Here is a 26,776-nt window from a genome sequence, read left to right as displayed (position 1 = left end):
GTTCCTGTATCATTTAAGCAATGAAAAAGAAGTTTTAGAAGCCAGTGTTGGTACTAGAAAGACTACTACAAGCCTTACTGAGATTGTTTTAACTTTTGGATTATCAGCTGCATAGGTGATAAGAGCATAACAGTTTAAATGCAAGCCCATTTTAGAACAGAAGAACTAATGCTCTTCGGAACAACAACAAAAGTGAGCAGTTAGGTAATCTTTTATTCTTTAAAAATAGTACACTGGGGTTTTTCAAAATCATCAATAAGTATTTCCTTTTGCCAGTTCAATGCTTCTGGGATAAAGTAAAACAGCTTAAATATTCAGTGTTCATGCAAAATACACCAGTAGATTTACACTACTACACAAGTTTCCAGATTGAGTATTTAGCTTTATACTATTACACAACAGTTGGCCTTCAAATGTGGGAGCACTATTATCATTCAGCTTTTTCCTTTAGTTGATCTTTCATATGTTGATTCCTTCCTTTTAGCCTTTAATACTCTTTTTTTGTTTTGAGCAAGGAACCTGGACACTCTCACAATTTGAAGGTTATTCTTATCCGGTGCAGGAATGACAAATCAATGCATATCCTTGCTTTCTTTAGTTGGCCCCATCAGAGAAAGAGATGATGCAATAAGAAAGTTTTGAGGGGAAGAAAGATTCCAGCTAAAGTAGAGCATTAGTAGTCATCAGCTAGAAAATAAAAGGGTTAAGAGAAACAGATAATTAGATTTTTGTAATAGGAAAGATGCAAGAAGAATATTTGAGAATTAAGTGAATTAAAATGCTAACTCTTACTTTCAATGGTGAGAATACAGGTGCTAGCAGATGTGCCTCTGTTATTGACTGCTTTACACATATATTCCCCTTCATCTTCTGGGAAGGTTTCTGGCAAGTAAAGGCAATAGGTTTCTCCTCTTTCAATATATTGATAGTCCTCAGAGTCCTGCAACATTTCCCCTTCAAACCACCATGTAACTTCAGGTTTTGGTTCTCCGGTAATTTTAACTGTAAATCTCACTGGCTCGCCATCAACGACTGATGTGTTTTTCAGTGACTTCTTGAACCAGGGAGCTCCAGATCGAGCTTGATCCTCCTCATCTTCGCAAGTAGAACCATTAATAATGCTTCCCTCTTCTTCCTCTTCCTCTTCCCTTTTCTATTTTAAAATAAGCTGATTTAGAACATTGAAAGTGGCAATAGAACTATAGCTAGTGATACTATTTGATTATAGAAAAATTACCATGTTTCTGAGAAGGGAAATGCCACACCTATCCTCACTACATTTCAACATAGGGCACTGAATCTGGATATGGAACAAGGCAGTAAAATGGATTTTAATGAGGCTGGAATCTTGGGGTAAAATATAGGCATGAATGTAGATTCCATTTTCAGATTATTCAAAGGATATGATGAACTTTCTTTGCAATTATGTCGTACTCTTCAAGAATACGTGAAAACACCAAAAGCAATTTTACCTTATTGCAGCAATTCACAGCAGCTGTTAAAACAAGTATAATGTTCCTTTTATACCTCTGGCAGTGTTGCCATCAGTAGTAATCAGATGCTAAGTTAACAACACTTAGGACTGAAGAAAAGGTACTACATACCTTCTGTAATGCCGCATCAATTTCTTTTTGTTCAAACTGCATGCGTAGTAATTTCTGTTCTTCGATTCTCCGCTGCTCCTCCTCTTCCCTTGCTCTTGCCATTTGCTCAAAACGGGCCTTCATGTTTACTTTATGAGTAAACGGAGCTTCAGATTTCTTGGCTGGTCTCACATCTACCTCATCATCCTTGGGGGAAGAAAAAAACAAAATAGGACTTAACTCATTTATTACCTTTTAAATGTGTATGATAATAGAACTAGTTTTGTAGAGAATTAGTTCTTAACTGAGCAAAGCCATCCAGAGTCCTGTTTTTCTCAGAAGTTTGTTTAATGTTGGGTTTAAGATCGAGTCTCATAATAGTTTATCCCAGGGATAGGGCAAAATACTTGCAGAAGTAATTTTAAAAATGTTAGGTAGAAAAGTACTCCTAAAGGTTTATTTTCATATAGAAGTTAAATACTGTCTTGTGGCAATGGTAAATCCTTGGTGACTTGACGTTCATGCTGTGATGTTATGGTAGTTTATGGTAACCTAACGCAGATTGACCTTACAGAAACATAATTACTGTGACAGTCGTTAACTTGAAAGCTCAAAAATAGATGATAGGCTTTGAGCTGATACTGAAGTGACTGACTGTTGTGGATAGGAACCTCAGAATGAGGCTCAGGTCAGGCTTACTACTGTGAAAGGTTTCCTGCACTGCCACATGATTATGCCATGAAAGTTCACATGCGTGTTTTGGGTCACAGAGCATAGTGTTGATCTGTTGGTTAGACTGACAGCTTCATTTCTTGTTTTTTCTCCTCTGAAAAAATGTGAGAGGTTGCAGTCTGAAGCATAGATAAGTAGGCATTCTTCTCTGCTCTACCTTGAGAAATGAGTAAAGATGTCGAACAGACTTGAGCTTTGAATTCTTTGGTTTTGTTTGTTTTTTTTCTTAATTCATACAGTGGAAAATGAATTAGAGTTCAGAATGAGAAGCAATTCATGTGACAATTAATAGATTAATTCTCAAATAGGAATGTTTCAAACCCTCAGGCTGGCAGGTTTCAGGTTGTTAAGATGCTGAATTGAGGACTTTGAGCAGAAAAACAGATCTCTGCTTGACCAGATGACTGATAATAAACTGGTGCTGTTTCCTTTAGGGATGTTGAGGTGAGACTTCCTCACGCATCCAAAGGAGGGAACACAAAAGAAGGGAGAAAATAATTTTTGAAATATAGCAAACTGGTGAAAGCAGCAGCATTGTCCACTGTTGGATCATTAGTGTGTTAGTTAAGTGTATCATTGACAAATGGAGAACGCAGCTTACCTCTTGAAATTTTTCAGCTTCCCTTTCCCTTATTTCTTCATCCATTGCTCTTCTCTTAGCTCGCTCTTCTTCAATCTTCTTCTGTATTTCTTCTTGAGACAATTGTCCTATTTTTTCAAACTTGCTTTTTAAGTTCTTTGCCTGAATAGAACCACTTCTTTTTAGCTTTATTAATTCTTCATATTCTTTGCTTAGCTCAAAAGTTTCAGACTCTTCTTCCAGCTGTTCAGAAATTACAGAATGAGTAAGATGGAAAATGCCCCAGTTATTTTTACTACCTGTTCTCCCCACAGATAGGTGTAACTTAATGCACTTGAACAGTTCTCTTAGTTATTTGAAATCAGCACAGACACCTTTTCTCTCTAATTTCTTTTTTTTTTCCTCACTATTCTCAGGATTACTGCGTTTGTATCGCATCTAAAGTAAATACAGATTTTAAAATGTCTTGCTTAAATGTACTTGTTGTTCAAGGATTGGTGTCAATAAACCACCCTTCACAGACTCAGAATACCAGACACCTAGCAATACAAAAACCTTAGTTATCCTGGATTTGTAATTTATCTCTCTTACGTACAATATCATATGACATAATTTTTTTAAATACAGCTACTTTGTTAAACAGAAATTTTTTTTTTTTTTTTTTTTAATCCAGTAAAAAGCAAATTAGTTTTAAGGGTGTCATGGCCGGAAAAGAAATGGCAGTTCTGGATCCTGTAGTCAAACCACATCTGAAGCTGTAATTGTTGATATTTAACTCCCTCCTTTTATGACCTCTGACTGATAGTAGAGATGTGTATGCATTTTAGTTGGATGACCCTGTCTTCTCCCTTCTTTCCCAGGATGTAATACAAAATTTACTTGACAAGTTGGCAAGGTAGAGCCTTTATTACTCACTCCAGCTTTGCTTAACATAAATAAATAAATGTAGTCCTCTACCATTCATGAGGGAATAATAAAGACTTGCCACCCACAACCAAATCAAATTGCAGTGTACAGTTCATGAATGTGATGTTTTAGACATTTGGTATGCAAAGCAAATTTTGTGTGTGAATTTTAAAATCAGCTGTCACAGTCTTCAAACCCTTGATACACTGATTAGAAATAAGTTAAGGCCACTGTAATTCTTTCCTAATTAGTTAACACAGCGTTCTCTTGAAGAAAAGCAAGTATTTTGCTCTTTCCTACTTTCATTTTTCTATTTTCATTTGGGAACTAGATGTTTCTGTTCTCCCAATATTGTAAATATTACATAATTGTTTTAGTAATACTGTAGAATTTTCAGAAGTGACTGTAAAGTAAAATTACAAGTTTGAAATTACATTTCTACTTTAAGGGTGGCAAGGGATAAAAGCATTTTCCTGGTAGATCAGTGATAAAAATATGTATCTTATTATACAGAATGTTATGTTTTAAAAATCTGTTCTTGTTTTTCATTCTTTTCACGTAATGCTGAAAGTACTGATTTTAAATTCCTTTTAAAGGAATTTTCAGTTACAGTCTTAAACTTTGAGGGTTTAGTAATTAACTGAAATGATCTATTATATTTTTATTCAGAGCATGCTTAACATATCCTTTGATATACAAACCTCTCCCATTTCTTGTCTTAACTGTTGAAATTCTTGCTTTTCCATTTCCAACTTTTGCCTACGCTCTTCTTCTGTGCGTCTCTTTTCTTCTTCCATTTTTTGTCTCAGCAACTCCTCAAAATTAATTTCCAGTTTACCAGGTATGAGAGATTCTTGAGAAACTGTTTTAAACATTTCTGGTGATTCATCATCCAGCACCTGCTGGAAATCAGAGCATTAATGATACATCCTGAAGGTACCTGTGATGAAATCACAGTGTTGCTCAGACACTTCTAGTACATAAAGGTAACCAAGTATTTTGCCACATCAGCCACAGTTCAGTAAGATGCAATATGACAATGTGGGTATTCCTCTAATGTTTTGGGAGAGAGTGTGTTTGGGGGGTTTTGTATTTGACTTTAGCTCTTTATTATTACAGTGCTAAACTTTTATAATGAAGATGAAGGTGTTTATTAAAATGTGGTCTTTTTTTGCAAGATGATAGAGAGGATGTTCTCTAAATCCAGCTTTGGGACCTGAAACAATTCATTCCTGTTTACTTCACAGGCTATCATTAGACAAAGTGCTCGTGTTTAAATGTCATTGCTCCTAACACTGAAGTACATCTACCTGTGATCTTTTTCTAAGCAAACTGAATTATATTCCTGCTCTTAAGCAGTATTAGTATTCCCAGTAAGGATAACTGAACAGAATCTTCTACAAGAAACTCTTCTTGTGCACAAATTGACAATACTAAGTTACGTTGCCAATTCATTGCTTTGTACAACCCAAGAGGTTTCCTCCTTTCCCTGTCCTTTTCTCAGGCTTCACAGTAGGGTTGGGCTTTGATGGTCATTCATGAGCAGTTTGCTTATTTTGTAGACTAATTCATAAGAAGATGGTAGGGCCTAGGAAGGGCAATTTTCATTACTTCCAAAAGCAGGAAGCGTAAGAACAAGTACTTTATCAGACTGAATTTGTTGAAGAAAAGCATTACTAAAATATGAACCTGTATGATACAAAAATGGCCAGGTAGCATGACAGTCTGAGTTACGCAGGAAGATTTTTAAAATAACTTCTTGATAAAACCTATATAAATGTATGTTTGTGCATGTAACGATGTAAACTTATTAACAGAGAGTCTCAACAGGAACGTTCTGTAGATAAATGTGTGAGATGAGGTCAGATGCTGATCTAGAACTGCGTGGTGATGTGACTTTTGGCACTGTTTAATCAGCACATGTTTGAAAAGCCTTGTGGCAAACATTGAAGAGCATAATGTGCCTTAAATTGTAGGCATTCCCAAAGGTAGTTATCAGTCAAATGCTAGAAAGAATTAAAGGAGCAAAACTTTCATTTGAGAAAGTGTTTTGACTAGCTTTACAAAGAAACAGATAATAAATATTTTTTTATAAGATTCTTTGGCAGTCCCTTTTCTCTTTATTGCTACTTACTGCCATTGTAACTTACACCTTTCACTGCTGTTTGTGCCATCTTAGTACCACTGTCATGACCTCCTTTGCCCATATCCTTTTTATTTGTCACTGCTCTTTCAATAGCCCAATCCCACTCAAATACTGCTATTCACTGTAGATTTCCTTCAGACTTTCCTTCTGAGTAAGCTTACAGTTGGACTTCAGTCCCACCATTCCTTCCATTCTTCATTCGTTTTGCATAATATGAGCATGTTTGTTGAAACTGTGTTATGGAGCAGTGGAGTCAAAAACAAAGCTGTAAACTATTTCCTTTAATGAAAACAATGCATAGCCACATAGTTTCCAGAGGCTGGCCACAGCTAAATTAGCAAAGAAATGTGAAAGTCTCTTGCTTGTGATGCATTAGTTCATATGCTCATCACTTCAGGAAGATACAGAATGTAAGTGAATAGAAGCATTAATTTGAAGTTTACCAACACATGTATGTATAAACTTTAAAAAGCTGTGCCGTATGAGCAAACGCTGGCAGCTGTCTGCTCTGTGTTTTTGAATCAGTAAGTTATAAAAAGACAGTAAGCCAACTTATTTCTGGTTAAAAAACACAGGAAAAAAAGTCAGCTGAATTGTGTGATGCACAAAACCCTGTGGTTGGTTCAGTAAATATTTTAGCCATATTATGTGAAGTGAGACTATACTTTTTTTTTCTGCAAAGTGGGAACAGATGGTAGTGAGAAACAGTCCCATTTCAACCATAGTTGGCAGCACAGTCAACCAATTTTCAGTGGGCAGCGACTGATAGAAAGTAGAATGCTTTTTATTCATGCTAATGGAAAGAGACTGATGGGTGAAAGATGAATGCTTCAGTCTGAAAGTCATCACGTTGATGGTGGGAAGCATGGAAGTATAAATGTAGCACAAGTAAATGTGAAATAGGGAGATCCTTCCAAAAGGAGGTGGTGTTTGTGTTTTCCAGCAACAATATTAATACCTCAGTGTGTGTATACTTTCAAAACTAAATTAAAATGAATAAACATGAAAAAGGTTCTAAAATAACTACTTAAATGCTTAAATAAAAATTGAATGTGAGGTTGTACTACTTCTGGAAGAGATGAGTAATGTGCTTTTAAACATTTAAAGAACATGTCTGCATTGTGGCTACATTGTGTAGTTGTGCAAGATAGGGAAAGCACAGGCTTATATTTTCTGTTGTAACAGAAAATATGGTGTTCATATTCAGGATGCTAATTAACAGAAAACTTAACAAACATATATGCTGAAAATACATTTTCAGTTAATTTTTTAAATTACTGAATGTTTTCACTGTCTGCAGTTACAGCGCAATCATAGGCTCTGTGCTGCATCTAATGGATTAAACCCTGTTTAATCAGTGAGATTTTTCTGCCCAGACACTTGAGCTTAGGTTCTTGCTACACTGAGGCAGAAAAAAAGAAATTCTCAAGAAAGTAGGAAAAAGCAGAAGACAGCATTTACTTTCTTTGCTTTCCTTTAGTTGTCTGCTGGCTTTTCATAAAAATTGTAATGGCAGAAGTCCAGTAGCACTCTTTTTTTTTTTTTTTTTTTTTTTTTTTTTTTCCCCCCCTAGTGGCTTTAGCTTCTATTTTCTCTCTTTGGAGGTATGGACAGACACTATTTTCCATAATTGCTTACCAGTACAATTTCAAATATAAATTTACATTGTAGTTTCTCTAAGTAGTCTTTCAGCATATAGGTCTTGTCTTTGGCCCAATTTTCAGGCAGAGCACTGCTAGCAATATTAGTAGTCATACAAAGTTTTAATTTGTCTCACAAGCATTGCTTTGAATGATGAAGAAAATTTTATTAGGCATGCAGTTGGTCTTTCCCAATAAAACCACAGAGGGAAGACACTGCCAGATGAGTGGGTTATTCCGCAGTTCTGTATGGCATGTCTTGCCCTTCCTTTTGAAACAGTTTTAGTTGGTATTTGTGTAATTTAATACTGTATTTCCTAACTTCCACCAATAAGTAACTGGCTTATACCCAAAAGCCTGCTGAAACTTGAAGCTGTCGGAATAAGCATGAAGAATACAGTGAAAAGTTCCACACTAGTTATTTTTTATAAATAATGTTGTTGCTACCTTCTGAAATCAGGCATCTTTCTCTGCTTTCAGGTAGTGTCAGTATGTCAGTCCTAGGTCCCTGAAAATTTGTCTTCCATATAATCTTAACTCAAATTTCAGAAGTCATTGCATATCAGAGATCTGTGTTTGTCTAAGTTCCATATTACAAATTGTTCTAATGGTAAATGCCACAAATTACTTTTTCTGTTTCTCTGAACAAGCAATGAAATGCAATAAAACCACCAATTAGCTGAGTTCAGCCTTCTTAACATTTCCTTTCTAAAGGACCACAGATGACTATAATATTGGTACTTGCAGTAAGCATTTTTCTAGTATGCCATTAATTATGCTTTAGCTAGTAAGAGCTGATAGGTGGACACCCTGTAAAGGTAGGGAGATCAACTTGGAGAAGTAAAAGGAGTTGCTCTTCTCCCCCCGCCCTACCCCCTCCCCCCCCCCCAAAAAAAATCAAACCAACAAACCTTCCTTGTGAAAACATTTTGCTTTTCTAGTTTGTTGCATCTAGCATAATACCCATTGGACACAAAATCTGGTTTTGACTAAATTATTTGAAATCCTTTCTAGGCTTGCTGTGAGGAGGGATTGTTCTGTGATGATTTTTGGTACACGAACTTGATCAGTTTACCCCACTACCTTCTAATAAGTAGTGAGGTGAACTAATTAATGAAGTGAAGGAGTTGAAGCATGCATTCCTAACTCTATTTAAAGGTTTTTCCGAGAGTTGCTTTCCAGTTCATTTGAGACTTTAGGTAAAAATTAAACCATACACTCAACAAAGATGCCATACCATGTTCTTCCTTGCTTCAGCAAATGCTCTTTTCTCCTCTTCTATGCGTCGTCTTGCATCTTCTTCTGCTTTTCTCTTCTCCTCTTCTCTCCTCTGTCTTTCTATCTCCTCAAAACTGAGTCTGAGTTTACCAGGACGGAATTCTTTAGCAGAATTTTCAGATTCTTCATCACCACCTTCATTTATCTTCAGAGAAGAGGGAGAGGGAAAAATAGAAATTACTTATCCAAACATAAAAATATTCTTTAGAGTAAATAAATACTCCGTTAATTCCTTTCTGATCTTTCATAAATGTTTTTTTCTCCTGGGGGAAAAAAAATGTTTCAAGAGTTTGGTTTCTACAAGAAACATTTTAGTCTTGGTTTTAGCCAGGGGAGGGAGAAAAGAAATGTATTCCAGTATCCTATATGTAGCTTCTATAATTTTTAAAAAGCTGTTTGTTGAGTGTGTAATTCAAAGAATGATGCGTTATCAGGAAAAGGCTGAACAATTAAGTACATATTTTATGGTCTCAGGGTTGGATCATTTACTGTAAATCACTCCCTATTCACTTTCTTTACCTCACTTTCACAGACCTTTATACCATCAAGTCTTTTTGTTTGCATATAAATTGTTTTTACCAATGCACTTACCAGTTAAAAAAATGCTGTAGTTTTATAGCAAAACTAAATCAATTCACATTTTGCTACTACACCAGACTGAGATTTTTGTTTCTTTCCTTTTTAGACATTTAATCATCACTGAAGAAAGGGAATTGAGATACTCTGATCTCTTCACTATTGCTTATCTCCAGTGAACACTTATCTGCTAAGAGAAGCCTGTAGTTTGCAAACTGCAGTCAAGAACAGAAGAATGAACCATTTTCAGAAGACATCTCAGAGTACTTTATTTGTTAATGGAGGAAATGGACCGGGAACTGTCAGAGTATTGATAATCCAGATTTCTGTATACTGCAAGCAGCCCTGGGACTGGTATGTGGGGTAGCTGGTTAATGGAATTACAGAAATCTTTTCTTTGGAATTCATAGGGGAAAAAGAAAGAATTGAAGGAAATTAACTGTTGAACTCTTCCTTTAAGAAAACCTTTGACTTCAAATTTTGACAACCACTGATACCAGATAAAAGTCCACGTTAGGAAATTTCTTTTGAAGTAGGGAATTTGTAAATTACTTGGTTAATAAGTACATATACATAAGGGTGGGAGGTGTGAACAAAATTTCAGTTAGAACAGCTAGTGACTCCAGGAGGTTTTATCTCCTTCATTTTCTTCCCTCTTCACCTTAACTAGTTATCCCCTGCCCAACCTCAAATAAAAAGAAAAAAGTGCATTATTGACATAACATCAAGGTTATTGGTGTGGAAATGTTAAGTGATTTATCGGAGGTGGGGGTGGAGTAGTAAACAACAGTTTGGGTATCTGCCTAAACCTAGAACCCTCTCAATTTGGACCACTTGGGAATTTCAGTGTTCTGGCTTTCTGGAGGTTCTGTGGTTCGTTTTTTTCTGGATAACATCAATTTCTTGAATGTTTTTGAAATACAGTCAATATAGTGATCTTGAGCCGTTTGTCCAAGAATGTTCATTCATAATTATACTCTATTTAAGTTAAAGTTAGCAAACACCTAGAAATAACATTTTCAAAGATTTCATGGAAGGTTAAAATCTCATTTCTCATTAATCTTCATATGTGAATTAACAAAGTCATAATGATCATGACTGTACAGGGGAAAGATATTTAAATACAGAACTTAAAAAATGCTTTTGGAAATGGAGTATGGTAAAGTGAGGAAATACACAACGAAACTAAGCGTAGGATTCCTTTAGTATGATCGAAGAACAAACTATAGTGAGGTCTGTTTATAGTTGATCTAAAATAAGTCTGGCTTATGATAAAGAACACATGGAGGCAGTTTTGCAAGTAATATAAAATAGGAATTGTAAGCCACATTTCTGACTATTCGGGGGCTTAATCCAGTAATTTCTGATATATTGTTTTTTATGTCAATATATACAAGGGAGCTGATCTGTCTTTTTTTCCCTTTCTTCATAAGAGGAAAGTTGTAATTGATGTATTTATCATATTTATAAATAAATATGGGAATAAAAAATAGCATTCTGTTACTACAGAATGTTTTTCTCAAAAACTGGTTACTGAAACATCTAAAGCACTATTTAAGAAGAAAACAGACAACTAATTATCTTCTTGAGGACTTACAGCTTAAGGTACTACAAAGTGTAGATATAAAACCTGCTAAGATTGCTGGCAAATTTAAAACACGTAAATTTCCTGGTTTTACTAAAAGAATGTCTAAAGCATTATGCCAGTGTGGTTACTGAGTTAGAGCTAAGGTCAAAAATACCTCTTTCAAGAATTAATTTTCAGACATTAACACCTTGAAATACAGTTAAGGAATAAGAAAAAAAGAAGAATCAGATACAGGAAAGAATGTAGAAGCATATCCTATGTGAAAATTCTGTAACAACATGAACAAAACACGTATTTACCATTTGCTGTCTAGCTTCTTCAAAAGCACGTTTTTCCTCTTCTAAACGCTGTCTTGCTTCTTCCTCTGCTTGCCGCCTTTGATTTTCCTGTCTCTGTCTTTCAAGTTCTTCAAATGTTACTTTCAACTTACCAGGAGACAGAGGCTCTTGTGTTTCATTGTCTTCATTTTCACCCTGCATAAGAAAAATAAAATGGTTATATCTTAAATAATAGATAATTATTTCTTAGGTATTTTTAGGTGAGTGGTTTACCGTGACAAATGAAAGGCACTTGGTTTCCTTAAGGAATTGTTTTTGTTCCTCATGTTTTAGCTTTGTTTCTTCATCCTGTCTCTCTCTTTGTTCTGTTCTCTTCTTTCCTGTGTTCTCAAAGTTTGTTTTCATCTTCCCAGGTGTTTTGGTGGGTTTTACAGGCACTACTGTAACTAGCAGTGAATCATCCCCTTCCTGTCCAAAAAGATATTTATTATATTTTTATAAAGCTTGACTTCTAGATAGGCTCATTTCTTAATGAAACTGCTGCTTTTACCTGTGTGCACCAAAGCTTCCAAAAGAATTACTTGTATTAACCACAAGAATAAACCCATCTGCCCATGGCAGTCACTAGTTTGCTTGTAATACCTGAAAAGTGTCAAGACTGAATTATATTTTAAACATAACTGCTGGCAAACTCCTTAATTTCTTTACATATTTTCATTAACTGTTAGTTATAAATATTCATGGTTTGGAGAAGAACAGGTGAAATTTTGAATCCATGGCAATTGTAGCCACGTTCTACTTCAGCCTTACATTTACTATGTAAAGGATATACTGTGGTTGGAATGAGTAGTTCTAAAGAGCAATATGTAATTTTTCAGGCAAAGTAATTTTTTTGAAGGATGTTGCTGCTGCAAAGCTATTTTCACAGCTTACTTGCCGAAATACATTTAACCCAGTTTTTTTCACAAAATACCGTGATTAACAGGGATACTGTCAAATAACTTAAAACTAATGTTTCTTGGTTTATTGTTGTGGGTTTTTTTCTTTCCAAAACTGTAGTAGGAATGTGATTTTTTCTTGTGTTAGCGGAAGACAATAGGACCTTTGGACCTAGCTTTTTGAAATTAAACATGTATTTGCAAGACGTAAAATCCAAACCCATATGGTAAATTAGTCAATTTTAAAAAAAAGTTAACTGAGTAAGGTGTTCAAACATCTGTATAGTGACAGAATCCCCTTTCAGTTTCAAGGTTAAGGCAAAGAGCTTTTAAGAAGATACTTTCCAAAGACAGAGAACTTAGAGTATCGTTGTCAGTATACCACAAATCATTCTGGTGGCTTTGAATATTTACATTTTAGATGTTTTTAACTACCCACAAAGTATTCACAGTGCAGACTCTATTTCAAACTTATATAAATTGACTTAAAGTACCGACATATAGTTCCATATACTTTAAAAATTTGTTAGCTCCTTGGTTGAATTTTAATTAGGTACTTGTGTGCCGTTTTCTAAATTTTCCCAGCCCACATTATAATAATAAAACAAAGTGAATAAAAATGTAGGTGAACATTTCTTTAAAAAAATCTGATTACCTCAGCTGCTGAGTCAGTTCCCGTATTGTTAAAGTCATCAATCTATTAAATGAGAATTTCATATGATTACATTACTTTGGCTCTTTGCCTTAGATTTGCAAACATAGAACTGGAAATTCTTTTTGTATCAATGATATGTATGTAGCACTCAAATTCACAGAGATGATAATGACTGAACCTTTGTTGGAATACTTCAGATATATTAGCTTGTTGAGGAAGAGGGAACATGACATAAAACATCATACAGAAATGTATTGGTTTTATGTGGCAAGGTTTTGGTAGCGGGGGGGGGTTACAGGGGTGGCTCCTGTAAGAAGCTGCTGGAAGCTTCCCCTGTGTTCGAGAGAGAGCGAGCCTATACCAGTTGGCTCTAAGACGGACCTGCCGCCGGCCAAGGCCGAGCCAATCAGTGATAGTGGTAACGCCTCTGTGATAACATTTTTAAGAAGGAAAAAAAAGTTGGGACGCGGAAAACAGCCACCGGAGAGAGGAGTGAGAACATGTAAGAGAAACAAGCCTGCGGACACCAAGGTCAGTGCAGAAGGAGGGGGAGGAGATGCTCCAGGCGCCGGAGCGAAGATTCCCCTGCAGCCCGTGGTGAAGACCCTGGTGAGGCAGGCTGTCCCCCTGCAGTCCAGGGAGGTCCATGGTGGGGCAGATATCCACCTGCAGCCCGTGGAGGACCCCACGCCGGAGCAGGTGGGTTCCTGAAGGAGGCTGTGACCCCGTGGGAACCCTGCGCTGGAGCAGGTTCCTGGCAGGACCTGCGGATCTGTGGAGAGAGGAGCCCACGGAGCAGGTTTTCTGGCAGGACTTGTGACCCCGTGGGGGACCCACGCTGGAGCAGTCTGTGCCTGAAGGACTGCACACCGTGGAAAGGACCCATGCTGGAGCAGTTCGTGAAGAACTGCAGCCCGTGGGAATGGCCCACGTTGGAGAAAGTTCGTGGAGGACTGTCTCCCGTGGGTGGGACCCCACGTTGGAGCAGGGGAAGAGTGTGACGAGCCCTCGCCCTGAGGAGGTGAAGCGGCAGAAAATAACATGTGATGACCGTAAACCCCATCCCTGTCCCCCTTGTGCCGCTGGGGGGGCTTGGTGGAGAAATCCGGGAGTGAAGTTGTGCCCGGGAAGAAGGGAGGGGTGGAGGGAAGGTGTTCTGAGATTTCGTTTTATTTCTCATTTACCTTACTCTGGCTGATTTGTAATAAAAAGTGAGCTAATTTTCCCTAAGCTGAGTCGGTTTTGCCCGTGATGGTAATTAGTGAATGATCTCTCCTGTCCTTATCTCGACCCGCAAGCTTTTTGTTATATTTTTCTCTCCCCTGTCCAGCTGAGGATGGGGGAGTGATAGAACGGCTTTGGTGGGCGCCTGGCGTCCAGCCAGGGTCAACCCATCACAGTCTTTTTGGTGGAGAATGCGGGCAACGAGGAATTTGAGATAAGGATAGTAATTGAGAGAGCTAACGGGCAAAACATGGACTGAACGCAGCTAGAGAGTTAAGAGCTGCTTGATGAGTGGGGAAATTTTATTGTTGTAATTGTGGTGAAGGGACAAGGGGTGGAATGTGTGTAAATTGTCCACTTTTTGTCGGTTTTGTGATGATATTATTTTGATTTTGGTGTGGGGAATTCTTTTTGTTAATGTGAGTGAAGATTTTGTGTGATGAATGTAGATTTTAATGATATTTCTTAAAAATGTGATACACAGAGGCGAGGGGTGGAATGTATTGGTTTTATGTGGCAAGGTTTTGGTAGCGGGGGGGGGTTACAGGGGTGGCTCCTGTAAGAAGCTGCTGGAAGCTTCCCCTGTGTTCGAGAGAGAGCGAGCCTATACCAGTTGGCTCTAAGACGGACCTGCCGCCGGCCAAGGCCGAGCCAATCAGTGATAGTGGTAACGCCTCTGTGATAACATTTTTAAGAAGGAAAAAAAAGTTGGGACGCGGAAAACAGCCACCGGAGAGAGGAGTGAGAACATGTAAGAGAAACAAGCCTGCGGACACCAAGGTCAGTGCAGAAGGAGGGGGAGGAGATGCTCCAGGCGCCGGAGCGAAGATTCCCCTGCAGCCCGTGGTGAAGACCCTGGTGAGGCAGGCTGTCCCCCTGCAGTCCAGGGAGGTCCATGGTGGGGCAGATATCCACCTGCAGCCCGTGGAGGACCCCACGCCGGAGCAGGTGGGTTCCTGAAGGAGGCTGTGACCCCGTGGGAACCCTGCGCTGGAGCAGGTTCCTGGCAGGACCTGCGGATCTGTGGAGAGAGGAGCCCACGGAGCAGGTTTTCTGGCAGGACTTGTGACCCCGTGGGGGACCCACGCTGGAGCAGTCTGTGCCTGAAGGACTGCACACCGTGGAAAGGACCCATGCTGGAGCAGTTCGTGAAGAACTGCAGCCCGTGGGAATGGCCCACGTTGGAGAAAGTTCGTGGAGGACTGTCTCCCGTGGGTGGGACCCCACGTTGGAGCAGGGGAAGAGTGTGACGAGCCCTCGCCCTGAGGAGGTGAAGCGGCAGAAAATAACATGTGATGACCGTAAACCCCATCCCTGTCCCCCTTGTGCCGCTGGGGGGGCTTGGTGGAGAAATCCGGGAGTGAAGTTGTGCCCGGGAAGAAGGGAGGGGTGGAGGGAAGGTGTTCTGAGATTTCGTTTTATTTCTCATTTACCTTACTCTGGCTGATTTGTAATAAAAAGTGAGCTAATTTTCCCTAAGCTGAGTCTGTTTTGCCCGTGATGGTAATTAGTGAATGATCTCTCCTGTCCTTATCTCGACCCGCAAGCTTTTTGTTATATTTTTCTCTCCCCTGTCCAGCTGAGGATGGGGGAGTGATAGAACGGCTTTGGTGGGCGCCTGGCGTCCAGCCAGGGTCAACCCATCACAAGAAAGTATGCTAAAGCATTCTTAACACTTCAGTGAAGAACCAAGTACTTTAGACATCCATTCTTCATTTAAGCACTCCAGAATTGTTTAAAAAGAAAAAAAGCTAAGGCAAACTCATTGATTATTTCTGATTCCAGTGACATTGTCTTCCTCTCAACTCCTGCAAAAAGCCTATTGCTGGTTTTGCTTCATATGGTGTCTTTATATGTTAGTTTGTAAAACTAACATACTTTCTAAAATTCTACATCGTATGTACTTCAGAGTAGACTAGATATATGGTAGATCCAGTTAAAAGTACAGTTTTAACGGTGTTAGAAGTCTTAGTAGAAAATGCCATCCAAGTCCTTGTTGAAAACCGACTCCTCCTAGAGCGCTATTTTTCTTTTCTTACAGCAAAAACAAATCTAAATTAAGTAGTACTATCTTGTGGTTAAATAAAAGTTTGTTTATGGTTCTAGTCTATCATTTAGATGTTCACTCTCACTGCATTATTTGCAGCACTGAAGAAAACTGACAAAAGGAATTAAATATGATACCCCAATGCAAAATTCTACAAAAGACAAAATTTGCTTTATTGGCATCAACAAAAGTTGGAGTCTGTTCATATATATATATATGCAATAAAGATTCACGAAGTGGCAAAGGAATAAAATATTATCTGGATCTTAATGATTTATGATTTTCACTGCATTAGTCTCTTCTCATTTTTGTCTGCTGATGGCATTTTCTTATTTTTTCTTGCTTGCCTTAGTTCGTCTGTCACTGAACTGTATTCACTAATGTATAAGCAAAAATTATCTAAAGTAAGGGTTGGTAAAACGTAAAAAACATTTTCACATTAGTTTGGTAAATTCTATAAACTCTTGTATGCATAGGACACCAAAACTTGTGCCTGATTCACATTCCTACCAGGTTTATGCCTGCCCGCTTTCAACTCAAGTTTAATGCTTAAAAAAATTGTTACTGCAAAGAAGCAAAGATTAAGATTCTCTGAACATTATTTCCCGCTTCCATCCCATTGAGCAACTCCCGTGTAAATCACTACTATCAAAAATCTTAAGATCAAATCTTCTGCTCAATACAAAACTTTTCTCTTGTGTTGATTGTTTACAATTATATCCTGACTATGGTGATCAGGTGAACATACCTCCTGTGCTTTTTTTGCTAATTCTCTTTGAATTTTTCTTTTCTCAATCATATCTTGTTCAATTCTGCGCTTTCTTTCTTCTTCCATTCTTTTTCTTTCTTCTTCTTGCCTTTGCTTCTCCATTTCTGCAAACTTGCCTTTAACGGTTCCTGTGAATGTGAAATACACAGTTCAATAGTTACATCTAATACTTACCTAGTGAGTTATGTGGCCTTTAAAATTGGGCCTCTCTTACCTATTAGCTTTGGAACATAACCTTTTTCTATTTTAGATAATTTTGCGTCATCATCTTCATCAGATCCAAGCAGTTCTTTCATCTAGTTGATGAAACACAGAAAGTAAACTGTCTTTATAACTTAAATAAAATTCCAATATTATTGTCTTAAAATAACGTGAAAAGATTTTCACATATAATATTGAATATTGTAATAACACAAAATATTTGCAAAGAAAATAACCTCCTGCTTTCTCCTGTTCCATTCTCTCTCTCTAACATATTGTTCTTTTCTTCTTTGCTTTTCATCTCTAGATCTCCTTTGATTTCTTTCTTCCCTTGCTTTCTGCATAGCTTCAAATTTATCCTTTACATCACCCTTGTGAAGCTTGGGCACATAGGATTTTTGGACGGGTTTAGATGAAGAAAGCAGAATCTTGGTGAAGAAATGAAGATAAGAAAAAGAAAGTTGAAACAGGTGGACAGAAATATTCGGATAGATTGGATTAGAAAGAATGTAAGAACATAAAACAGAAGTGCATTTGGGATTATGAACTTTGTGCCACTAGCCATCATCAGTTAAGCATCATTGTATTTGTTCATAAATAGTAATAAATACTCAAATATCCAAAACAACATTTAGCATTGTATTAAACTTAGGCTATAAGTAATTGTAATGAATAGCTATGTAACTAAGTATATGAACTATGCGAATGTACATTTTCAATTACTACGGCTTTAAAAATTAGATACAAATTTATATTGTTGCTTTCAATCATAAGCAGTCACCAAAGAGCCTCTCTACCCGTAACGTTTAAAATAGATATCAAGACATAGACATATAATACAATATGTATGTTTTCTTCTGCGATGCTTCAACAGCCATATATGGTTTTTAAATAAGTTGTATAGGAGTTCATTTAAAACTTCCAATATTTTATACAGTTTTTAATATTTAGAGAAACTCAGAAGTCCAGTGATTTTATGTTATAAAGAAGTGCCAAGATCACTGGGCTTGCAGGACTCTGATGCAGCTAATGGACACTTCTTTGCCAGTGCTTACTCTGCGTGTGTCCAAACAGTAAGCGAAGTTCCCACTTTCAGAACTACAGTGAAGTTTTCTCTCTTTTTCCTGTAATGTCTACAACAATGCTCTCAACACAGTAATGCTGAGAAAACTGGCTAAAAACATTCCGTGTTTCATATTTCCCACCTAAACCAATAGTTTTTGTTCCTGTTGCTCAGCGAATCTACGTAGAAGAAATACTTGAAGTAGCCTAATATTAACATTTTAGGATTAGATGCGAATGTTGCCCCGAATTTCCCCCCCAACCGTTAAAGTTTCTTCATATTTTGTTACCTTTATTTTGCCTTCCTCCTTCATTTTTAGTAAGAACATATTTCACAGACTCCATCACATTAGATAGTTTCCTTAAGCTGTTTTAAAGTGCCCTTCCATTGTCTTAAAGTAACAGCAATACCAGCAGACTTCCAGTATAATTGTTTGTCTTTTACAATTGTTTGTAATTACTCTTTTTGCAAGCATCAGTTGTAAATTACTACATTACTTTGCTAACTTTAAAATTGATACATACCTCAGTTTTCTGTGCAATGTCATTCATGGCTACTGTATTGTGCTCTGCACCTGGTATGTTTAAGATTGCTTTCAGTTTCTACCTGAAAGAAACAGTTGTAGTTATATTCCTTTCTTTTCCTTCTAAATGATACTTTAACCATCTTCCAGTAAGTAAGGTTGCATAGGCTGAAATCAGTGTATCACAATTTCATTTGGTCCTTTGAGGCTTTTGAAGACATGAATAGGTTCTAAGTATGCAACAGTAATTAAAAGAACAAGCTTATGATTCACTATTCATGCTCATAACTCCTCTATGTAGTCCCAGATATTGGTTTTTAATTTCCACTTAAAAAAACAACAAAAAAACCGAACATGGAGCCAAGCTCTGGCTGCCCTGGTGGGTATGTTGCGAAACTGTTTTTTTTCTCAATACTCATGCTAGCAGAAAGGAATGCGGTTTGCACCTCCGCCGCTCCGCTCCAGTCTGACTTACGAGCCAGTTGAGCTCAGGCTGCATTACGTTTGCAGAGTGCTCAGGCCAAAACCCCACAGCCTCCTGGAGACGCGGCTTCGCCTTTATGCGGCTGCGAGGAGGAGAGACGGCCGGGTGGCTGGGGGGGACCCACCTGCATTTCAGAGATGCAGCTGGATCTGCGGCCTGGGTGGATGCTCTTGCTTGAGTCTCGGCCAGGCTGGCAACTCTCCCAGCTCTTTACCCAATATGGGAATACAAAATAATGCTTTCCTTTCTCCTAGGGGTATTCTAGGAAAAACTAGTGCTAAAAACTATGAAATGAGTTAGGTAAGCCACATATATAGCTTAGAGAAAGTATTTATATCATTTAATTGTGGGCTGAAAATTGCACTGCATTTTTCAAGAGAAAAGTGTTGCAAATTTTAAATTACACTGTATTTGTTAGGAATCTAACAGAAAGGCACTTCAAGTTCAGGGCAAACCTTTTCCTTTTTATTTTTCCCTCCCTTTTTTTTTTTTCCCCTCCTTTTTTTTTTTTTCAAATCGTCAGGTCTATCAGAGCTTGTGGGAGGAAGGAAATAATGACGTGACTCCAGCGCCATTGCTGTCTGTACTGTACAGATGCCCTGCGTCCCAGGCAAGCCTAAAAACTCAGTGTGCCAACCATGGTGCAGAGAGACTCAAAGGCTCAAAGTAAAAAGGCTAGAAAAGCAGGTTACTAATGGAAGGGTCTTCTCACTTGTGGTTTAGAGGAACTGAAGTCAGGGCATTTCATGATAAGGAAAGTTAAGTTCTTAGTAGTTCTTACCCTTTAAGTTCTTGAATTCTTTATTACAGATTATAAACATGGGAATTTTTATATAGTGTTAAAAATAATGAACATTAAGAGTTGTTTTCATATAAGCTCTTCAAAAACACACCAACATCATCAACGCTCACTGGTGCTGTTGTAGCTATACAGATTGAATGAGATTCTGTGATATTTTGGTATGTTTTTCCAAATGAAAGCAGTCACAGCATATGAAACAAGAGCATTTAGCTACCAGTCCCTGCCCTGATTTACAATTTCCAAACTTCAAATTCAGCTTCAACAGAGATGTTCTGGAGAACACTTGGGTGCTCCTTTTCAACAAATGAGTATGGAAAGTCATTCTACCCCTAATCAGAGTTGACAAATACCTCATTTGTAGACTGATAAGAATCCAAGGCATTTCAGTTTGTCACTTGTGAACACATGGATGTAAAATTACTGTGTTAGTTCCTATTTAGACTGTTTCAGATTAGCAATAGCATGGTAAAATTCTGTTGTGTCTAGAAGGGCAGAGACCACAAGAATGCTAGTGAAGTTCTCGAGGTCCCTATACACTTTAATATGCATTTATATATTGTGCAGTTGGGTTTGCACATCTTTGTAAGCTTTTAGCTTACTTCATGCCTGTAAGTAAAATCCCCATTGTGATCAGTATAACCTTAAAACTAGTTAAAATACTTTGACTTCCTCATTTTTCTAAGCAGGTCTTAGAGAAGTTCTTCTCTGTTCTCTTTTGCTTCTCTGCTTTTTAAATTTCTTCTTCCCTACTTGTGGCTGATAGCCTTTAGCCTTGTACTTAAAATACAGAAGCTGAATAAAAAGTTTACTGCGTGAACCTGTCAGAAAGCAAAGGAACATCATGCATTGGTGCAATTCATGCATCGAAGTAGCCTGGGACATAGGGACCTTCTAGCCTTCATACAGGGCTGGAGCAGAAAAGTAAGTCCCGAAGATAATCTTTCACAAGGAATTGCATTTCACCTGAACGCCTCAAGTGGAGGTTACTGCTAACCTTCACTACAGCAACATACCCCATCTATATGGCTTCATCTTAAAGTCATTTGAAAACCAAGTATTCCAAAGTCTGATCTGCTTATTAGGTGCAATTAATTGTAGGAAGAAGATTATGTTTACAAGTCTGAGAACACAATTTAGCTTTTGAGCTAAACCTCTGTCTTGAACCTTTCTGATAGCTCTAATTACCTGAATCTCTTGACAGTGTCACTAAGGGTGCCGACAGCAGCGAGACTAAGTCTCAAATAACAAATCTGAAGTTTTCTTTAGAAGTGCAAATGTTGGAAGAAATTTTCTTTCTTTGCAAATTCCTGCTGTCTGAACTTCCAAAAATGTGCCAGTCCAACAGGCTGTGGGCTTTCAAGGTGGCAGATACACTTCTGCCATCTGGAATACTGCCATATCTGCTATTACTTTAGGCTACTTTCCAGTTCTTTGGCATCACTAACTCTTAATATGCTTGAAGGTTAGCCAGCTGGCTCTAGGACATTTTGCATCTGCAAGTCATCCTACCTCCACCTTTGATGCTAAAAGATATGGATATAAAGCAGTAGGGCATTACTAAACATGATACCACCCCTGTTTGCACTTTCATCCCTCTCCATGGCGGTTAAACCTTGAGCAGGAACAGCAGCAGGACCCTGCCTCAGGCACCCCTCAAGGCAGATGAGTAGTTTCCAACAAAGACAATCCAGAATCTTTAAAAAGAAGCACTCCTTGAGTTTTGGCTTGGGTCTGTGAGGCAGTGACCACTGCTTCAGGAACGACAACAGCGGACTGAAGCTCCTTTGTATCTGCCTTATCACTAGGAAAGGATCCGCACAGTCAACATATTGTTGCTGAGAAAACAGAAGTGGCTGAGTCAAGAAGTCCTGACACCTACAAATCGTGGAAGAGCTGTGCCTTCATCATCTGCTGATAGCTTTGCACAAAGTATGTGGTAATAGATTTTCCAACCCAAGAAACCTTGACCTACTAATTCCCTTTTGAGATGAACTAGTTATAGTTTTAAAAGTTGTGTGTATATATATATACACACACACACATATGTATATTCTTGGTTTGTAGTAAGAATTTTCCCACAGAGTTCATCTAATACAAGTAATGCTTATTCTTTGATGCAACAAGAGTCTACTTGTATATGTACTTACTTCAGAAGAGATTTGTCTTCCTATTATGAAGCTGTCCAATCTTAAGATTAAGTCTCATCTTTTATTTCCTGAGATCAACCTATCTCAGGAAAAGCTGTAAGAGCTCCTCATTGAAGCTTCCCACTCAAAAAAATCCCAGATTGTAATGTCGAACATAACCATGATCAAAAAATTAATTCAGCTTGTTACTAGGCTTTTCTTTGCCTATACAGTCTCATCACTCTAGCATTCACCTGACACTAGTCTAATATTTTTTTTCTTTCTCCATATTTTATCTTTCCTATGATTAAACAAAATACCTCAGGAAATGTTAGTCTGGTGTTATAATGCTTATACTGAAAGTACTAGACTGCAGTTCCACTTTCAAAGGAGGTCTACACTGAGATTTTTCCTAGAAGAGAAGTTTAACCTCCATCCTTAGATCAATGGTCTTACCTCTGGAATTGAATAGAAGAGAAAATGCCATTACTAGAATGACTTGACTGGCCATAATGCAGAAAGTGATCTCTAAGAATTTTAAAGTGAAAATGTAATACAAATGCAATAATGCATAGGAAACTAGGCAATAGATTAGAAATACTCTGTGAAAAAAAACAAAAAACAAAAACAACCCCCAAAAAACCAAACCCAACTGTTTTCAAGCATCTTATTTGTTTGCTGTAAATGGGTAAGCTATTACCTCTGATATGTCTTGATTTGTTATGATCACAGCAGTTTTTCAACTTTTCACAGAGTCCCTAAAACCTTACTGTAGGCAAAATAACCAAAGTGAACAAAGAAAACCATTAAGGGGACACAGAAGGTTTGACGGCTCACAAGTCCCCAAATCCACCTCCTTAAATTTAATTAATTTTCATTTCTGAAAGGAGGTCAGAGTCCTCAACTGATCAAAAAATGTTGTGCAGCTTTAACCAGACAAAAAAAAAAACCCTCCCCTAAATAATAAAACTCACCTTCATTATAAAACGTAGAAGTCCTTGATTTTTGGTGACGTGATTAACATCTTCACATGAGACACAGAAAAATACCAGCTTTTTCCTGAACTGAATACTACTTACAATAGGACTACGAAGTCAGGACTTTAAGAAAAAGTTTAGTTCCTCTGTGATTTCTCCTTTCGGGAGGCCCCCCTGCTGTCCTATGGCTACTGTGAGTTATAAATAAGCCCTTCACGGCACGGTCTAAGTTACGTTTACCATCTGTCTCCTCTTTGTGATCTACTTGTGGGGAAGACTCCATTATATAAGAAAACCATATGGTGAGAGTTGGAAACTCGCTACTTGCAGCCAAAGCACTTGGGAGAGGAAAACACAGTTCACAGTGTTAAAATATTTAACAAAATATTAAATAGAACTGGAAAGAGAGAGGGAAAGGGAGCGATGTTCATCATTTATATCCTTACTGTAACTCGTCTGGAATGACACTACCAGTTGTTGTACTAAATTACAGATACTAAAGTAGATACTAAAATTATCGTGCACAGGGGAAGATCCTGAACTGGCATAAACCGTCAGCTCCACTGAAGCCAAGGAGTTATGACAATTAATACCAGCTGTCTAAACTTCATATTTTGTAAAATACAAAATACAAAACTACTTCCACTCGCTTTTATTTCCTTCATTAAGTCTTTTTAATTAAAGGCTAGAATGCTTACTGACAATTGACCCAGATAATTCAATTTCATACACAATCTTTTCCTCAATCTTTGAATTTATTGCACTTCAACATTTTTTGAGTCTCGTATTATAGTAGAATAGTCCTTGCAGGTATGATGTTATTTATAAAAATGTATTTATTATAAAGGATATTGTCTATGTCTGTTTATATAACTATAAATAATGTGACAGTGCCATGCAGTCCAACTGCTGTGTTAAAAAAAAATAAATAAATCACCCTTGTCTGTAGAAAAGGTCTGTCTGTTAATTCCTTACTCTCTTCAGGTACTATTATGGGGTACATAGGCTCTGGGGCAAATGTAGTGGGGGCCGAGAGACTGTTCTGTTATGCGGGAAGCCCTGCTGAGATCTTCCGGCCCATGATTTCATGTTCCGAGATATCTGCTGATCCTAATCATGGGTGGCAGTAAATTGTGAACTGAGGTCCCCAAGAGAAAAATCAGCATATTCTGCCCCATGCCATAGTTCCTCCATTCCCCACTGTGTCACAGCAGCTGGAGAAACAGTAGGATTGGAGCTCAACTCTTGTTGACTTCACTGGCAGGACTTCAGGTATCAGGGTCCCGAAATGTGGGATAAAATGCTGGGCACGAAGCACTACCGCAGTTTGCCGCTTCCCTTCTCCGACGACAGGACACCGCCTATCTGCCTCTTCCCTGAAATCCTCGTGGTCAGCTCAGACTGAACACGGAGGTGCTCACTGCGCCCGCGCTACTCCTCTGCCCCAAAGGAGAGTTCTCGGGGCTCCCTGCAGATAAGCTGCTGCTTCCACTTGACCAGCCCTACTCTGCTGGTAGCGCTGGTGCCATAAAAACCCGATCGTGTGCAATACCTTTGTCTGAGCGGGTATGGCTGCCGCCAGGGCACAGCAAAGGGTCACTCCTAGCCCTCCTGAACTGCTCTTCCACCGTCACCGAGCTTCACCTCCGTTTTCCCACAGCTTCCAGAGGGCTCGCCACGGCACTCTTCCTTCTTGAAGGAGTTTCAGAGCTGAATATCCAAGTGCGGTAAATGGCAGATTGTCTGACTTCTTTCACTGAGGAAACTACTCAGTTAAACTATTCCAAAGGCGGTTAGAGAAGGTATTTCTTAGGCACGTCTTAAACCATCTACCCAGTTCTTCTATTTCACCAGACTGTGCTTTCTACATATACCACGCATACTCTCATACTTCCGTGTGTTCCTCAACACACTTGGCCCTCTTACAAGACTAATTATTATTTTACAGTTTCATTTCATTGGGCATTTTCCTGAGAAATCTCAGGTCTCTTAAGACTGAGACGTAGGTTAACAGTACGTTTTCTAGCACGCAGCTGCTTAATTTTTGAGACACGTGCTTTTTTTGGCAGATGTCTGTTGTGTTAGCAGAAGCTCTTAGGTACTTGAAACGAACGTGACAATAAATGGTTCGTAAGCTGTCACGGAAGCCCATTATTTTCTTCCCCGCCCGGCCGCCTTACGGCCCCTACGTTAGGGCGCAGCAGAGCCCGTAAGCTTTGCGCTCCCGGTGCGCCCTTGCTGCTGAAGACCAGACCAACGCAACCGAACTCCTCTTTACGGAGAGACGTGCGGTTTCCCGACATACGGGGGGTTTCAGCAGCTGCCCTTCGCCGCACCCCCCCGAGCGGCAGACGCCCGTCCCCGCACCCACGGAAGCTGCCCGACGGCCGCTTCGGCTCCGAGCCTGCCCCGGGCCGCCTCGGCGGGGCAAGCGGAGCGGGCTAACCCCGGCGGGGCCCCGCCCGCGGCACCGCCCGGCCGGTGAGGGGTCCCGCCGCCCCCGGGGGAGCCCTGGCCGGAGCCGCGCGAAGCCTCGCTCGGCACTCCCCGCCACCTCGGCCCCGCCGGCGGCCACCCCGACCGCGGGGGGCCTCGGCGGCGGCCCTCGCCCACCGCGCCCTCCCCGCCCGCCCGTCGCTTCTCCCGGCGCGCCGGCCCGGCCGCCCCCGGGGCGGGGAGGGACACCGGCCGCCGGGGCTGCGAGGGGGGGGGGGCGGCCGGCCGGCGGAGCGGGGCTCCCTGGCGGCGGGGGGAGGCGCGGCAGGCAGCGGCGCGGGGCGGGGGAGCCGGGCCGAGCCCTGTCTCCCGCCCGCGGCCGGCGGAGCCGCTCTTACCTGCGAGCGCTGCCCCGCCGCTGCCGCTCGGCGTGGTCCCGGCGGGCGGGCTGGCGGCTGCGGAGCGCCCCTTGGCTGCGGCCGCCGCTCCGGCGCTGCAAGTTTCCATAAAAGTCGCGACGCGCGGCCGGCGCCCGCATTCCAGGCGAGCCCCGCTCCGCGGCAGCTGTCCCGGCCCGGCCCGGCCCCGGCCCCGGCCCCGCGGCGCGGCTCGGCTCGGCTCGGCACGCCATGCCCGGCCCCTCGCCGCGGCGGGGGGCGCAGCCCGGCCGCGCCGCCAGCCTCCCCCCACACGCACACCCCCCCCCCCCCCCCCCGCTCCGCCGCGGACAGCCGCCCGGACCAACAGGCTTATTTTGGGCTGGAAGCACCAGGCAGCTATAAATAACCGGGGGAGGGAGGCCGCCTCCCGGGTCGCGCCTTCCCGGCCGCGCCGTCCCTGCCGCAGGGCACCGAGCGGCGGGAGAGGGTCCGCGGGCCGCGCCGCCTGAGGCCACCGGCACCGGGACCCGCCGCCCCGCAGCCGCCTCCGCCGCCCGCCCGCTCTTGGCCCGCCCGCGGCTGAGGCGGCGGCACCGCGGCTTTTTCACGACCACATCCCCAGAGCTCGCCGCCGCAGGTGACGGCAGGGTTCCGCCACCGCCGCGTACCTACCGCCGCCGCCGCAGCCTCAGCGAACCGCCGGTCTCGGCTCCCGGCTCCCGGCCCCCGACCCCCGACCCGGAGCTGGCGAGAAGCGCCGGCCACGCAGAGAGCGCTCCCCCGCCGCTGGCTCATGCCCTGCCGGCGGGGAGGCTTTATACCTACGGCGGTGAGGTCCCGGGTC

The 26,776-nt window shown here is 40.6% G+C and overlaps 2 protein-coding genes and 1 long non-coding RNA gene across 18 annotated transcripts in view; 2 read left to right on the top strand and 1 right to left on the bottom strand.

Annotated features, from left to right (window-relative positions):
- FUBP1 (far upstream element binding protein 1) overlaps positions 1–10,389 on the top strand; it is a 36,712-nt gene extending 26,323 nt beyond the window's left edge. For all 3 annotated transcript variants that reach the window (XR_011325727.1, XM_069789018.1, XM_069789022.1), the window contains one exon: positions 9,551–10,389. Coding sequence is in view for 1 of the 3 variants with exons in the window: in XM_069789018.1 (XP_069645119.1) it covers positions 9,551–9,568 (18 nt within the window). In the remaining 2 variants the exon portion in view is untranslated. The remainder of the gene's footprint in view (positions 1–9,550) is intronic.
- On the bottom strand, positions 194–26,776 carry NEXN (nexilin F-actin binding protein). 14 transcript variants are annotated; one of them, XM_069789009.1, is made up of 14 exons: positions 26,758–26,776; positions 18,729–18,810; positions 17,378–17,569; positions 17,155–17,236; positions 16,920–17,068; positions 12,901–12,942; positions 11,581–11,775; positions 11,329–11,502; positions 8,825–9,010; positions 4,503–4,703; positions 2,917–3,138; positions 1,605–1,790; positions 793–1,153; positions 194–687 (listed from the first exon to the last, which is right to left on the bottom strand). In XM_069789009.1, the coding sequence occupies exons 2-14, from the start codon at positions 18,753–18,755 to the stop codon at positions 674–676; spliced, it is 2,031 nt and encodes a 676-aa protein (XP_069645110.1). In that variant the 5' UTR covers positions 18,756–18,810; positions 26,758–26,776; the 3' UTR covers positions 194–673. The 14 variants fall into 14 exon arrangements, with proteins under 14 accessions (XP_069645110.1, XP_069645109.1, XP_069645111.1 ...); XM_069789008.1 differs by having other exon boundaries at positions 26,754–26,774; XM_069789010.1 differs by lacking the exon at positions 26,758–26,776 and adding an exon at positions 26,608–26,625.
- Positions 11,771–22,785, top strand: LOC138686396 (uncharacterized). Its single transcript, XR_011325733.1, has 2 exons — positions 11,771–13,151; positions 15,779–22,785. It is a non-coding gene; the product is annotated as an uncharacterized lncRNA (long non-coding RNA).

Source organism: Haliaeetus albicilla, chromosome 8 (genome assembly GCF_947461875.1).
Source record: "Haliaeetus albicilla chromosome 8, bHalAlb1.1, whole genome shotgun sequence".
NCBI classification, from domain to species: Eukaryota; Metazoa; Chordata; class Aves; order Accipitriformes; family Accipitridae; genus Haliaeetus; species Haliaeetus albicilla.
The sequence above is the reverse complement of the archived record's forward strand: the minus strand, read 5'-3'. Positions and strand labels throughout refer to the sequence as shown.